Source organism: Tauraco erythrolophus, chromosome 6 (genome assembly GCF_009769465.1).
Source record: "Tauraco erythrolophus isolate bTauEry1 chromosome 6, bTauEry1.pri, whole genome shotgun sequence".
In the NCBI taxonomy this organism is placed as follows: Eukaryota; Metazoa; Chordata; class Aves; order Musophagiformes; family Musophagidae; genus Tauraco; species Tauraco erythrolophus.
The window spans coordinates 10893212-10907741 of NC_141470.1; the positions used below are offsets into that span (position 1 = coordinate 10893212).

General features: G+C 41.8%; 1 protein-coding gene across 3 annotated transcripts in view; it reads left to right on the top strand.

Moving 5' to 3' along the window:
* KCNQ1 (potassium voltage-gated channel subfamily Q member 1) overlaps nucleotides 1-14530 on the top strand; it is a 378889-nt gene that overhangs the window by 87463 nt on the left and 276896 nt on the right. For all 3 annotated transcript variants that reach the window (XM_086613033.1, XM_086613032.1, XM_086613031.1), the window contains exons 3-4: nucleotides 12137-12263; nucleotides 14021-14099. In XM_086613033.1, coding sequence (XP_086469159.1) covers nucleotides 12137-12263; nucleotides 14021-14099 — 206 coding nt within the window. The remainder of the gene's footprint in view (nucleotides 1-12136; nucleotides 12264-14020; nucleotides 14100-14530) is intronic.

Here is a 14530-nt window from a genome sequence, read left to right on the forward strand (position 1 = left end):
TCTAACCACGTAGGAACTTTCGGTTTCAGAATTCGACGGCTCTATCCCGCAACGCTGCCCTGACAGTCTGGAAAAAAATGAAAATTTCCTTTTTCCCTTTGTTATCTGGAGGTGGTTGAAACCAGCATTAGTCCATTTGAAGTTTGGTTCTTGTTAAACTGCTTTTAAAGAGCACAATCATTGCTCAGGCCAGAAGTCTTACTTTCAGAGGATGAATTTTGAGAGCATGACGCTTCTAGAAAAAGAGGATATCAGGAGTATATGTAAAAGTAGAGGTAATTTTCTGCTTTTGGTCACCATGTCTTACTTGCAGAATGCACATAACATCCCAGAGCAGGTCCCATACGGCCAAAAACCGTGTAGTGGAACCGGAAGGGTAGAGCTGAGAATCCTGAAGCAAGGCTGTCTAGCACACAGTACCATTTCGTAACTCACTTCTTGGAGGACGAGCAGGGCTGGGGGCATGTCTTGTCTGCACAAGAGAGGTAAGAAGTTAGAAATTCATCAGAAAGACTTCCTCTTTAGTGTACTCTGTACCTGATTTTGAAGGAACAGGTTGTTGAAATAGCTCTTTAATAGCTCATGGGATTTAGATGTGGGGGCCTGATGATGTCGCTGAGCATATCCAGCTATACTTCCATGCGCAGAGCTACCATCTCGTCGTTTTGGAGCATTTGTGTGGGAGAGGGTGGCAAGAGTAGTGGATTTCTCTGATTGGGAATGAGGTTAAAGACTGGATGTGGTTTGTGCAAAGCAGTATGAGAAACCTGCAGCTGAATAGCAAGTTAAGCTCTGATGTCCCTTATCTTTTCAGTCTTCCTGACTCCTGCCCACCCAGGGAACAAAGAGGGGTGTTGCTACAGCTTGCAGGTGTGTTTTCTCTTTGTTTGGGCTCTGGATAGTGCCTTTAAGTTGAGAAATCTTTGTAGGTCAGAATGTCTGGGCTGTGGGTAAGATTGAGGTGATGCACATGCAGTGCTGTCAACTTTGGAGACAACTAGCAGAGCTTCGGAGGTCAGGTTAGCTGCAGAGTGAGATGGTAGATAGCCTTGGTCAGTTGGTGACTGTGGAGAGGGAGGGAAACAGAAAAAAGGAAAACTAATTTCATTAAAGCTTATTTTCTTACAGTCCTTGTTTTGTCAGTTTCTAGAGAGAAAAATGTAATTCCTAAATTTTCTACTTTATATCTTTTCATGCCTTAAATCTACACATGATTCTGCAGACATATGTTTTATGTTTAAAACTCTATACATTAAAAAAAAGAAAAATCACTAAAATTTAAATATAAAATGAAACCTGACTGCAGTTTGTGTAAAATATGACTCTGTAGAGCAAACACTGGTTTAACCTAGAAGATAATTGAAAACTAGAGGTTTCTAACTTCTCATCCTTACCGATCTTTTTCCTCTTTTCTTCTACTCTTCCTAATAGAACGAAAAGAGATGGATAAGGAGGAAAAAAGAATATTCACAGAAAGCTTAAAAGTTTTTTTTCCACTTTTCAAAACCAGTGGAACAAAAATAGGTTTTCATCAATAATCTTTCTAATTTCTGTTTTAAAATTACTTCCTGGCTGCTATCCCAGTGGGACCTCAAACAACAACAACAACAAAGTAAATTAGTGTGTCTGAAACCAGTAAATTTTGAGCATTGCTGTTACCAAACTGTAAGCAGGTGACCAGAGCTTGGCCATTACATCTTAAAGATGCCATCTACCATTACATTCCCTTTTGAATGTGCGAACGGAAGCTGTTGCAGGTTAAGCTGGGCTGGTAATGGCCAGATTCTTCCTTTTTTCTGCCCTGCTTTCAGGTAAGAGATATTGTGCAATATTTATTTTCTCTCAGAAAGGAAAAGTATTGTAACAGTGATAATGTAAGAGTATAAGAGAAGCATGGTTTGCTGGAAGACACGGTAGCTTTTTTCACCCTATCATTTATAGCCACAAAAAACCCCATGCATACACTCTCTTCATGAGGTCCCCCAATAAATTCAGTGTTAGCTGTGGAGCAAAGGGAATACTTACAAACTGCTTGGTGTAGGACACAGTGGATATGAAGTAGCTTTTTTAAAAAATGAGTGAGGAAGGTTATTTAATCAAAGGCATGCAACAAGATACTTGACAGGATAAAAATAATCACATCGGGGAAAGTAGCCACTGTGTAAGTAGTGTGAACATGGAAAGTTCTCTGTAACATAAAAATATAGACTACTTGGTTTAGACTTTTTTTTTAATAGTCTGTAACAGTTCCTTTCTACTAATATTAGCATATAGTTATGTACTAATGAATAAATATGCATCTCTAAACTGTGAGTATGTGTGAATAGTTCTTTTGAATTCAGTGAGAAATAAAATTAAGCATATGCTGTGCTGGGTAGAATCACAGAATGTTAGGGATTGGAAGGGACCTCAAAGGATCATCTAGTCCAATCCCGCTGCCGGAGCAGGACCACCTAGATCAGATCACACAAGAACGCGTCCAGGCGGGTTTGGAACATCTCCAGAGAAGGAGACTCCACAACCTCTCTGGGGAGCCTGTTCCAGTGTTCTGTTACCCTTACTGGGAAGAAGTTCTTCCTCATGTTTAAGCGGAACCTCCTACGTTCCTGCTTATATCCATTGCCCCTTGTCCTATCATTGGATGCCTGTGAGAAGAGCCTGGCTCCATCCTCATGACAGTCACCCTTTCCATATTTATAAACATTAATGAGGTCCCCCCTCAGTCTTCTCTTCTCCAAGCTAAAGAGACCCAGCTCCCTCAGCCTTTCCTCATAAGGGAGATGCTCCACTCACTTAATCATCTTTGTGGCCCTGCGCTGGACTCTCTCAAGCAGTTTCTTGTCCTTCTTGAACTGCGGGGCCCAGAACTGGACACAATATTCCAGATGTGGCCTCAACAGGGCAGAGTAGAGGGGGAGGAGAACCTCTCTAGACCTACTAACTACAGCCCTTCTGATACACCCCAGGATGCCATTGGCCTCCTTGGCCGCAAGGGCACATTGCTGGCTCATGGTCATCCTGCAGAGCATTTTTCACTTTGAAGGAGAGGGTCCTGTATGAATTCTTTCTAGAGATTTTTATGAAGCCCTGAATAAGAGGTTCATGAAATAAACAGAAAGGAGTGGGATTTTTAATCATTTTTGAGCCGGTGTTAGCATGTTGACACTTCCTTTCTCTTGCCAGACACTTTGGGTTTAAAGTCTAGTTCTTGAGCAGACTTTGTGATGGGGGAGAACTCCACACTAAAACAAGTATCGTAAACTAAACATGCAAGCCCAGTTTAATTTACTTCTGTAAATTCCTGGTGGATATCATCAGCAACTAAGTTCAGAAGCTAAAGATGACGGTGTTACAAAGAGACTCGTGCAGGGGTGACGGTGTGGAGAGTTGTTCTAATGCAGCGGTGCTCTGAGACCGTGCAGAGTTACACCACCGACATCTGAGGCCTTTTGGAGGCGCTGGAAAAATTTCAACTGCCAGCATTTGGATTTGGCTGAAACCTCCAGTGAGAAGAGAGCTGAGGAAATCAATGAAAGGCTTTTTAAATGCACCTGAGGGAGTTAGGTGCCCGACTCCTACTAAAATTCAATAGCATTTAGTTGCTTGGAGCCTTTGGAAAATCTCAATCTAACATTGCAGGCCCGCAGTATTCTTTATTGGTCCCAGTTCTATTGTTCTGTGCTCTCGGCAAAGATTAAGGGAAAATAGAAAAGCCTCAGCACAATCAACTGTTCTAACTCTGTCTCCAAGTAAGCATCACTTTTTTTTTTTTTTTTTTTCAGAATATGAACACTTACGTAAATATTATCTCATCTTCATTAGAAACATTAATAAGGGGGCTTTAATGACGAACAGGCTAAGGGCTGTGGAGCTGGATTGGGCAACAGAGAAACAGGCTCAGCATCTTCACAAGCAGGGACACGGCACATCCTTCACTGAAAGGTCAAAAAAAGGAGGAACATGTGTCACGTAGATTAGGTAACTTCTTAGGATTAATCATGGGCCTCTGAAGATAGAAATGTGATACTGATACCATTTTTGTTTGTTTGTTTTCTGTTGCCTGTTTAATCATTGGGTTCTAAATATGCTAGATAAAGAATTTTAGCAAATGATACTAGGCTTTTTGAAAGGAAGGAACACCAAGTATTCTGTCTTTAAACATCATTTTAAAAGCTTGTTTTTTACTTGAAAAGATGCAATTTACAAGGTCTTTGGAAGTGAGGAGGTTAAATAGGGTGAGAAAAATCCCCAATCCTAAATAGCACTTTTGGCACTTGCTGTTGCTCAGTAAGTGTTTATATGGCTGAAGAACAATTTATCTTTTTTATTTTTGATCTGTACTTCATCAAGTTGGGATTTTTACTTTATTGAGCTTGGTGTCTGCCTTTGTCTGTTTGCCCAGGCCATCTGATTTCGCTGTTCTGTGTATCTTAGAAAACACAGTACAGCTTTCAGGAAAAAATCCTGCCTTTCTCAGCGGAACAAAGAGGGGCCTCTCTATACAAAGTGAGTGAGATTAGAAGCAACAGTTGCCTTTGCTGCTGTTGATTTGCATACCCTGCTCGGGCTGTACACAAGTGCTGGCTGAAGCATTTTGCAAGCCCTGATGTGTCAGGTGAACAGTGTGCTGTGAAGTGGACTCCAGCTCTCTCCCAACTAACGTGTAGCCTGCAGTGTTTCGGTTTTTGCCTGCTACCTTTCTCTGAATGTAAATGCAACCTGTTGCTCTACGTGACACATGTTCCTCCTTTTTTTGACCTTTCAGTGAAGGATATGCCGTGTCCCTGCTTGTGAAGATGCTGTTGCCCAATCCAGCTCCGCAGCCCTTAGCCTGTTCATCACTTTGCATTAGCATCAGACCTATTGTCCGCTCTCTTGGCTCCTTCAGAGACCTCCTTCTCAGGACTTGGGAACAAAACTTTTGGCAATGTCCGCGCTCTGCTACTGCTGCCTGAGATTGCAAGGAGGTTACTGTTCCACTTTACTCTTGGTGCACCTGCTCTGTAGCAGAGCTCTTCTGTTGCCCGGCCTTGCAAATAGGTGTCGGTGCAAGTAGTGCCACAGGAATCTTATGGCTGAAGTGATGCTGGTTGGCGTTCAGTCCCTATGTAAGCTATAGGAGAGCTTATTTCCTTGTTTAAAGGAACTCATGGGAACTTTCTTATGCTTGAAGCTGGAATCTGAAAGAAGCCAGGTTTGAAATAATCATAGCAATAATGTGGTTGATCCCTCCAATAAGGATAAGGTAATAGAGCTGGTGATACAGCAGAGATGGACAGGAGTTGTATTCTCAGTAAAATGTTAGGGTGGGAGGAAATTCCTACAGTACAGGAAGTGTGTGCTTATGAGGCTTAAAGTCATCCCCCTCATCAATACCTCTTGTTTTGCTGTGCTTGTTTCCTCCCTTTTCTCTGAGGGCAGTCACCTCTGTAGCAGATGAAGTAAGGTGTATGCAGTCTTTGATTTTTCGGTCTTCAGTAGCTGATTAGAATAACATAGTGGCATGCTTTGCTTTGCCTTCTTGCTCCTAAAACATGTATTTTACCTCTTATGTTTATGGAGTTCATTGAAAAAAGTCAAGACTCATTAGAGTAAAGGCCTTCTTGTTCGTAACAGGTTTCAGATGACCTCATCTCGTCCTCCCACATCAAATGGCTGCATAAGCTTCTGTGGGTGCTCCATGACCACTTACAGCTTTGAGGTCCACAGGCAGAGCCTCAAGCAATATATTCTCTATGAAGATGCTTTTTCAGCCTCTGGAAACAATTTCTTTATCTTGTTATGGTGTCATGATCCATTCTATGTCAACGTTTTGTTGTGGTGTTTTTTTTTTTTTTTCCCCACAAGCTATTAATTTGTCTAATTGCTTAAAAACATCTCTTTCAGCTAAGTTTAGAGACTCTGTCCTTCCTTTTGGAGTTGCTGCTGCACTTTATCTCACAGTGTGGATGTTGGATGGCTCCCAGCATTGGATTGTAGCTCTTCCAATCCCGTGGGGGTAGAGTAGTAAAGGAAGGGCTTTTCAAGATGCATTTATTAGCAAAATAAACCAGATATTTATTTTGCTAATATACTTGTGTGTATTTTTCTCATAGATCTGAGTCTCCAGTCACACAGCTGAAGAAGACTGGTCCCTTCTTCAATTCAGTCACAGTCCTTTTCATAAGTAGCTTTTCCTTGTTGTCCTCTGATGGAAGGGACTTTCTTGTTCTTTTGCCTACTGACATCCCGAAGCTCATCAGGGCAATGGTTAAAGTGTTCTTACCCATAGCAGGTCCAGTTCTTCAGTGTAAGTCAAACCTAATACATGGGCTTTGTCATCACAGCTGTTCTTTGAGCCCTTCTCTGTGTGTTCCCTGTGTGGGCTGCTTATGAAACTGTGATTAATCTATGGGAACTCTGGAGATACAGGTTATAATGACAGATAGCGTGCATATATTTGTCAGGAGACTGTGTTTTTATGGATCCTGCCTGAGTTCCTTCATCAGGTGATGAGACCTGTTTTTTAGCCAGGTGATTAAGTTACAACATATCTGTTTCAGGCTGAGGATAATTTTTGTGTTTCAATGGCTGTTTCATTATACTTGAAGCAATTCCCAAAGGTGTTCATGTAGTACTTGATCAACTCAAATGAACTTCTGTTTCCATGTCAAAACCATGAAAGCGAGTAGTAAGATGTACTGAAAAAATCTGTCGTGAGACTTCTGAAAGGGATCTCACATGCTGACCCTGCTCCTGCGCCACTGCACCAGTGAGGCCTGAAGCTCCTTACCTGGTCTTTATGAGAAATATTTCATTCCCTGGCATATGCTAAATGGCTACCTGGAGATCTGTTGTAGTTTCACCAAGCATTGTGCCACAGTGGAAATGCCCGAGGCTTGTTATACTAGTCTTGTCTACCTGTTCCTTGTAGTTGAAAATGTTGTGAATTTAGATGTGAGAAGTTGCTCACAGCTGGAAGGTTATTGACACTGGTAAGGGTTCGTCAAGACGGGTGATCTACGTGTGTATCTCATGTTCACCTTCTCTCCTCTTTCATCCAGAGTTAATCTAGTACTTGACTATGTTGGGGTTATGTGGCTGAGAAGGCATGAAGATGGCATTTAGCATATGCCTGGGCTGAGTAGAAGTGAAGGTACCGTGTATGAATCGGTAATTAAAAGGAAAAAATGTCTCTTCTCTTAAGCAAGAGAGCTCCTGTATGCCCATAGTATGAAGGTGCACAACTGTCACATCTCAGAGGGTTCTTATTACCATGACAGTGTAAGTTGTTTTTTTTTTCAATCTCAGTGTCATATTTCTGCTTTCACCTTGTAGAAAGATCATCTCAATTACGTTGCATAGGTGTCATGGTTTGATGTGGAGGGGGGGGTGGTTCTGGTGGCAGGAGAGGGGTTTTGGTCCCTGTGACCTCCCCGGTTTTGGAACCGGGTTAGGCTTAGTTCTGGCCACCAGATCAGACTGCCATCCCCCTCGGGGCTGAGCCAATAGGGCGCCTCTGCGAATTGCCCTATTTAAGTCAGGACAAGGGAACCGGAAAAGGTGCTTCGCCCAGGATCGAGCAGAGAAGGGAGGAGGGCACTGCCCCGCTCCCCGGCTCCCGGCCGGGCGGCTGCCTGCGTCGGGCCGGCACCACCCACGGAGGATGGCGGCGGCGGAGCCAGCTAGGGAACTCGGGGGCACCCCACTCCCGGGGTGCCCACTGGGCTGAGTTCACCCGGAGAGGACTGAGATCTGAGAGAAACAGCCACATCGACAGCAGGTCAGTGAGGATGGAGCGGGAGGAGGTGTGCCGGAGCCGAGTTTCCCCTGCGGCTGATGGTGAGATGGCAGGCGGCCCCCTGCAACCAGGACGGCCTCGGTGGAGCAGAGACCCACTCGCAGCCCGTGGGGAGAAGATGCCCGAGCCTGAGGATGGTCGTGTTGGGGTGCACGGCAAGGCAGAGAGGCATCTGGAGTCTGAGTGACGACCCACGCTGGAGCGAGTGGCTACAACTCCCTAAGTACCCGAGACAGTGGTAAAGCCCACACCGGAGCAATCTGTGGGGAAGGATTGTTTCCAGTGGGCTGGACTCACACTGGAGAAGTTTGTGGATTTTTCCTCGTGGGTAGGGGATCCATTGGAGCAGGGGAAAAGGGTGTAAGGACTCCTTCTCCTTTAAGAAAGAAGCAGCAGTAACAGCACAGAATGAACTGACCTGCACTCCCCCAGTCCCTGCCCCCTGCGCTGCTGGGGGGAGGAGGTAGAGCCGGGAGGAAAAGGAAAGGGGGGGGGGGAAGGTGTCGGTTTTAAGATCTGGTTTTGTTCCTTTCTGTCCTCTCGAGTAATCGGTTTTTGTTTCCCTTTGTCCTTCTAAGTAACCATTAATAAACTGTTTTGCTTTGAGAAAAGCCCCGTCTGTTTTGCCCGGGACCATGGTTGGTGGGTGCTCCCTCTGTTCTTGTCTCAACCCTCAGTCCCTTTGTTTTTTTTTTCTCTCCTCTCTACTTTACTGGAGAAGGAGAGACTGTGTGAGTTTTAGTTGCTAGATCAGCCTAAAACCACGACAACAGGGTCGAATGGGTCCTTGCACAGTGCAGTTCTTGTGTGCCTGTAATGTTAACCAAGAAAACTCCTCCACAAAGCTTTAATCCACACCCCACTAGTGTTTTGCAGGCAGTTACCTCTGTGTTTTAATTTTTCTCTTGGGTTTAATTTGCCCCTGTTGCTTTGTTTCTTATTTCACTCATTCTTTACATCCTCTCTGTCTGCTCAGCACTTTAACCTTCCATTTTCCTATATCAGCTTCTACTTTGTTCTAAATCTTCTCGAAGCCATGTTTCAGTCTAGTTGATTCATCATGAGAAGCACACACTTTTGTCCAAAGCATTTAATAGGTAGGTGTTAAGCAGGTGATTAGAAGAAACTATTGAAGAAACAGTGGACCAAATTAATCTGTAGTGCAACTGATTTGCTGAAGTTCTCAGGTGTGAGGCATTGCTGCTCTCTGCCAGGGTAACTCCTGCTAAATGGAATTAGCCCTGATTACCACCAGCGTAAACAAACTAAGGATCAGGTTGTCATCCTTTTAGTTAATGTAAAGTTTCGTGCTAAGCTGTTAATCAGGAAAATAGAGGTGATATTTTAGTAGCTCAGGAAGGCATGATTTTCTAATGTATTTTTTCCTTGTTGTCTGCAAGTTTCTGGCTGCTAATATAAGTGTGTGCTGACAGAAATTCATCAGCCTCCCCCACCCCCAAGAGGCGGCTTATTAGACTTATGCAACACAAGATATTAAAACCACTTTTGTCTGTCACAGGGCCACGGGCAGGGGAGGGGGAATTTGCCAGTTGCTAATGGATACCTGGAGTTTTTGTGTATGACCATGAAGAACAGCTTGTGCACTTTCACCCCCGATGTTCCCTGAATAACTTGGGTCTCATTTAGGTCAATAAGCCTTTATCAAAACGTCAGGAGTGAAAAATGTGTCTTGGTGTAAGCCGACTGGTCGTTCCCTCCAGTCACCGGAGTCTATAGGACAATCAATGTTCTCTAAGCTTGTCTGCATGTCACGCAAAGAGCTGGATGACAGTAACCATTGACTGCGTGTCTGTTGCATTGTCTTTGGGACAGCCCACATTTGCATACTTGCCGGTGTGGCTGTTATCCGGTGAACCATGGAGAGCCTTTAAAAAACATACGCGCACAACTCCGATGCAAATTTCCTACGCAGAGAATACACGCTCCTTTAAAGCACAATCCAGGCTTTCACTTTCTACCTTCTTGCTATAAAACTGAGGCGGCGATCCTGACAAGGCCACGGTGCTTGCTCAGAGTGCTGTTTGTGGCTTCTTTGTCCTAAAACATTAACTTTTCTCTGAGTTTTTCTTTGCCTACCAAGATAATTTTTTGTCGTCGTTCTTTCGCTTCTGGTAGTTGCTCCTGGGGCTATCTGAAAGGTATTGTCTGGGCTAACACATACGATGTGAGGCCATACATCCCTTCCCCAAGCTAGTTATTTGGAATGGATGGTTCTGGCTGCCTGTATGGTTGCTACTGCCTTTTGTTAAGGGAGTTGCCTTCGTGGTAGTGATGAAAGCAGATGTACGAGCCTTCTGCGGACAGAAGAGTGTACTTGGGTATGAGAGTTTATTGACTGACTGTGAAATGACTACAATCACCTGATGAGAAAAGACAGCCTCTGGTGCTTTATTTGGCTGTGACAATGCAAAGGCGCCTCATGTAAAGCAAGGCTCATCATTTCGCCGTTCACTGCAGATCCGTAAATGACAGTAGGGGAAATCGGACAAAGGAAGAGTTTTGTTGCGTTTTGAAGCTTCTGTCATAAGACACAAGCTTTCCTTAAAACCATCTGCTGCAGATGCTGTTCCTTTAGATTTGTGACATTCATTATGTCTTTATTTTATTGAAAAATATGTAATAGTCCAATTTAAGAAAAAAAAAAAGTTGACGGATTCTGGTGGATCCTTTCAGAATGAAACTGTAGAAGAGATTCTTGGCTGGGTCGAAAGGCCTGAGCTTCATGTTTATGACAACCAACGATCTGGACAGTTTCATTATATCTTGAAAATCTTAACTGGAATACAAGTGACTGGAAACAATTGTGATAGCTGTTCTGCTGTGGCTGACATCTTGCACAGGTTATGAGATTGTCAAAACTAAGGGAAAGAGTCCTGGATAATATTCTCCTAGCTTTTCTAGAAGTGTTATGGAGTCGAACACTTTAGTGCCCTGAGATAAGCAGTTTGTTATGCCATCAGGAAATTAGTATTTTAGAGCCACAAGAAGATTGTAACAAAGTCAACTGATGCATAACATTTTTTTACCCCTCTTTTTGCTGTACATATACCTATTATTTTACTCAGTATTCAAGGCGATGTCCCATGCATTTTTGCAGCTGATAATATGACTCCTGTTCATCTTGACTGGACTAGGGTTGTATCCTCATTATTTCAGGTAATTCAGAAAATAATCATAGGTAACATCTTGAATTCCATTTGCCAGTCTGTTACAAAAAACAGCAGTGAGCCCTGCAGAAGGGTGAGGAAGCTGGCTAAAATGTTCAGCAGCATATTATCTTCTCTGCAGTTGCTCTTGATGTTAAATCATGCTATGAAATAAGCAGCTCATTCTCTTACTCTGCATTGTCCTATGTAACTGTGATACCTTATGATTGGTTTCTCTGCTTTAGTCTTTCCATATGCCACATGCTATGTGTTTTCGATTACAAATCACTGTTACCGTTCCAATTAGTATGTTTTGCTGTTGACTCTGATAGGGAATATGGTCAGTTATTGGGTTGGCCAAGAAGGAGTGTTGCAGCTCCCTGATACTCGAGGAAACTATGCCGAGTATGCTGTGCTCAACCAGTGTGCAGAAAAGCAAGGTTTGTCTGCACATTGCCTAAGTTCCAAATATGACATAATTGTACCTCTGTCTAATCAACAAGAATGTCAGATGTCTTTGACATCTGTCACTGTAGGCATTTCTAAAGCCATACCTTAGTGTAGGTCTGTGGTTAACACATAGCTTGATACCAGCAGTGCTTCAGGACTAGACCTCTTCTACTGCTGAAGTCTCTAATTGTTGACAAGAGGATGGGAAAGGTGTGCTCGAGGTCTCACTATGTTTTCAGTGCACCTGGAGATGGACATACTGGTAATGGGTACTAGAAACCTTTCTTCAATCCATGGAAGATTAAAGGAGCAGTGAAAAAGTAAAAATAAGCAGGAGGTTAAGCTGATACGGTAAATGGAATGTGAAGCACACCTCTTCCCGAAATGAAATACACTAGGAGAATAGTCATCTTCTCAATACAGACTGTGCTTGTTTTCTTTGGCTCAGTCAGGAAGCCTTTTGTTTGAATTAGACCAAGTGAATTGCACAGACTGGTTTTCAGTTTTAGTATGTGTAGACAAGCCAAACTGTATGCAATTAAAGTATTTGAACTTGCTCTTAATCTCTTCTTTCTTTACTCTTACAGATTTTTCTGTTACTTTACATAATGTTGGTATAGTTCCCTTTTTTTCATCTTCCAAATTTTGTATTTTATCTTAGTGTTTCCTAATACAATCTGAAAAAGGATGAAAGATATACAGTAGAGAATTAATCTAGTTCCTTGTCTGTTTCTTTTAGGAAATTGTATTAGTGGTATTCTTTGGAACAGAATATGTGGTTCGGTTATGGTCAGCAGGATGCCGCAGTAAATATGTTGGAATATGGGGAAGGCTTCGCTTTGCTAGGAAGCCTATTTCAATCATTGGTGAGTATGCACAGCTTGCAAAGTTGACGTAAACAACGAATAAAAGTTGTCCTTGAAAGTTTTGAGGAGTGGAAATTCTGCAGCAGTCATAGCCAAGTTAGAGCAAGAGCTCATGTTGTTAACGTAGATCTGATTTTCCTTTCAAGAATCCGTAGCACTGTCATTTGAGAAGAAATGTGGCTTGGCTTGTTTTTCCAGAAGAGCAGAGTGTTTTCTTTTCACAAGTGATCTGAAACTTTGCCAGAAATAAGTCTTGGCCATAGTCCTGTCTCCTGTGACCTCAGGATCCCAGACACTGTACAACAGCTACAATTGTATTTTTTTAAAGATCCTGAACGGCCTTTTTTTTTTTTTTTTCAGCAGCTGTTTGAATAATTTATTGTGAGTTTATTTTGCACTCTAATTGAGCTATGTACTGCATGGTGGAGCATGATAGATGCACTGTAGTTACTTTTTATCTATTGGATTAAAATATGGTTTTCAGCAATGCATTTGGAACTGGGCACCTGACTTCCCTTGATATTCACTGCAGTTGGCTTCCTAACATGACTTCAGTGTTAGAAATTTCCTTAGAAATTGCATCCATATATTCCATATATGTCACAAACCATTATTTTTTTTTTTAAATGCTTGTCATGCATTTAACAATTTCACTGAAAGAAATATGATAATTCAAAATCAATCTGTATTTTGTTAACAAGTATTGAGTGAACTATGTAAAGACCCTTGCACTGAAGCACTTAAAGCATAAATAGATTAAACAAACCAGATTTTAGAAAAGGAGTATTGTTCTAGAAACATAGTAATTCCTGCTCTGTGACATAGTTTTTTCCACTACTCAGAAATATTATTTGTTGTTGAGTAGAGGATATAGTTTTTTTGTGAACTATCTACAGTTTTGCTGAATATAAATTACAAAATTTTGTGTCTGGGTATTTTTACAATCATAAAATAGTTAAGCTTAACTTCTCTGTGCATATATGTAAATAACAACTGTATCTCAGGTGCAACTGCACTATAAAGTGACTTTGCATCTTTGCACTCTGTCCACAATCCATTTCTCTTGAGACCTAGAACACTAGGAGTTCTGAAACATCATCCAATTTATTTCAGCTTGGAAAGTAAAACAAAGTTCTGCTTTCCCAGATATGTATCAAGAACTATTTCATTCTGCAAAACAGAGTTCCTTTCCAAAATTAACTGGGCCCGAGGCACAGAGATTTAGAGTACAGTCCTGTGATAATGACTGACTTAAACTAAATTAGACTTATAGACTAATTCCAATTTTTTTTCTCACTTTTAGACCTGGACAGATGAAATAATAGTAAGGCAATTGTCTTATATATGAAATAAAACCTCAAAACCTCTGTCAATGAATAAAATACTCTCTAAAACAACAAAGATAATATATAGAGAAGAAATAACAGGTAGAAACTGCTGAAATTCCTCATGGGTTATAGCTAATAAGGATTCCAGGCTGCTGAAGCTGCTTTAAAGTAACTCATATCACTCTCATCATTCATCTAGAATGTGAGCATCTGGGATCTATCCCACTAAAACCTTTCTATCGTATCACACAATTATGTTTTCATTATATGTTACAATAGAGATCTCTTGATAATATAGAAGCAAAAATCTTAATTTGGGATGACTGTTCAAATTGTTAAAGTAATATTGGCATTGGTCCTAGTAATAGTCTTGCAGAAGTACTGCAAGATGCTGCTAACTTATTTTTTCAATTGACTTTTATTTTCCAGATTTAATTGTAGTCGTTGCTTCCATGATAGTTCTTTGTGTCGGCTCTAAAGGTCAAGTCTTTGCAACCTCAGCTATCAGGTAATTCTGTGTAATAAAAGAAAATAGTGCTGTCTGAGTAAGGTGGATTTTTTTTCTTTAACCTCTTATTTCAATTCTTGCAAGAGAAAATGAGTCACTGCTCGAAGTCATGTAACAGAGCAGATCACCAATCATGTGTAGGTGTGAAACAGTGATCCCATAAAGTATAGGGGAAATAAAATTTTGCGTGTCTGGTCGTAATGCATTTATTTTTGGTGGGGATAGAGGTGCACTTACCCCTGCCCCCTTTCCACAACCAGGTGGGTTCTACTCAAATCCTGGTTTAGTTTCTTGGCTCAATTTTGTAGCAACTCTTTCATGCTTCATGTCTCTGACGTCTTCAAGCAGCTTCTTTATAAAATGCCTGGGGTTAGTGGTTGTGAATTCCCGATGGACTGGATCTACTTTGTACTCAGGAAGAAGGTGACATC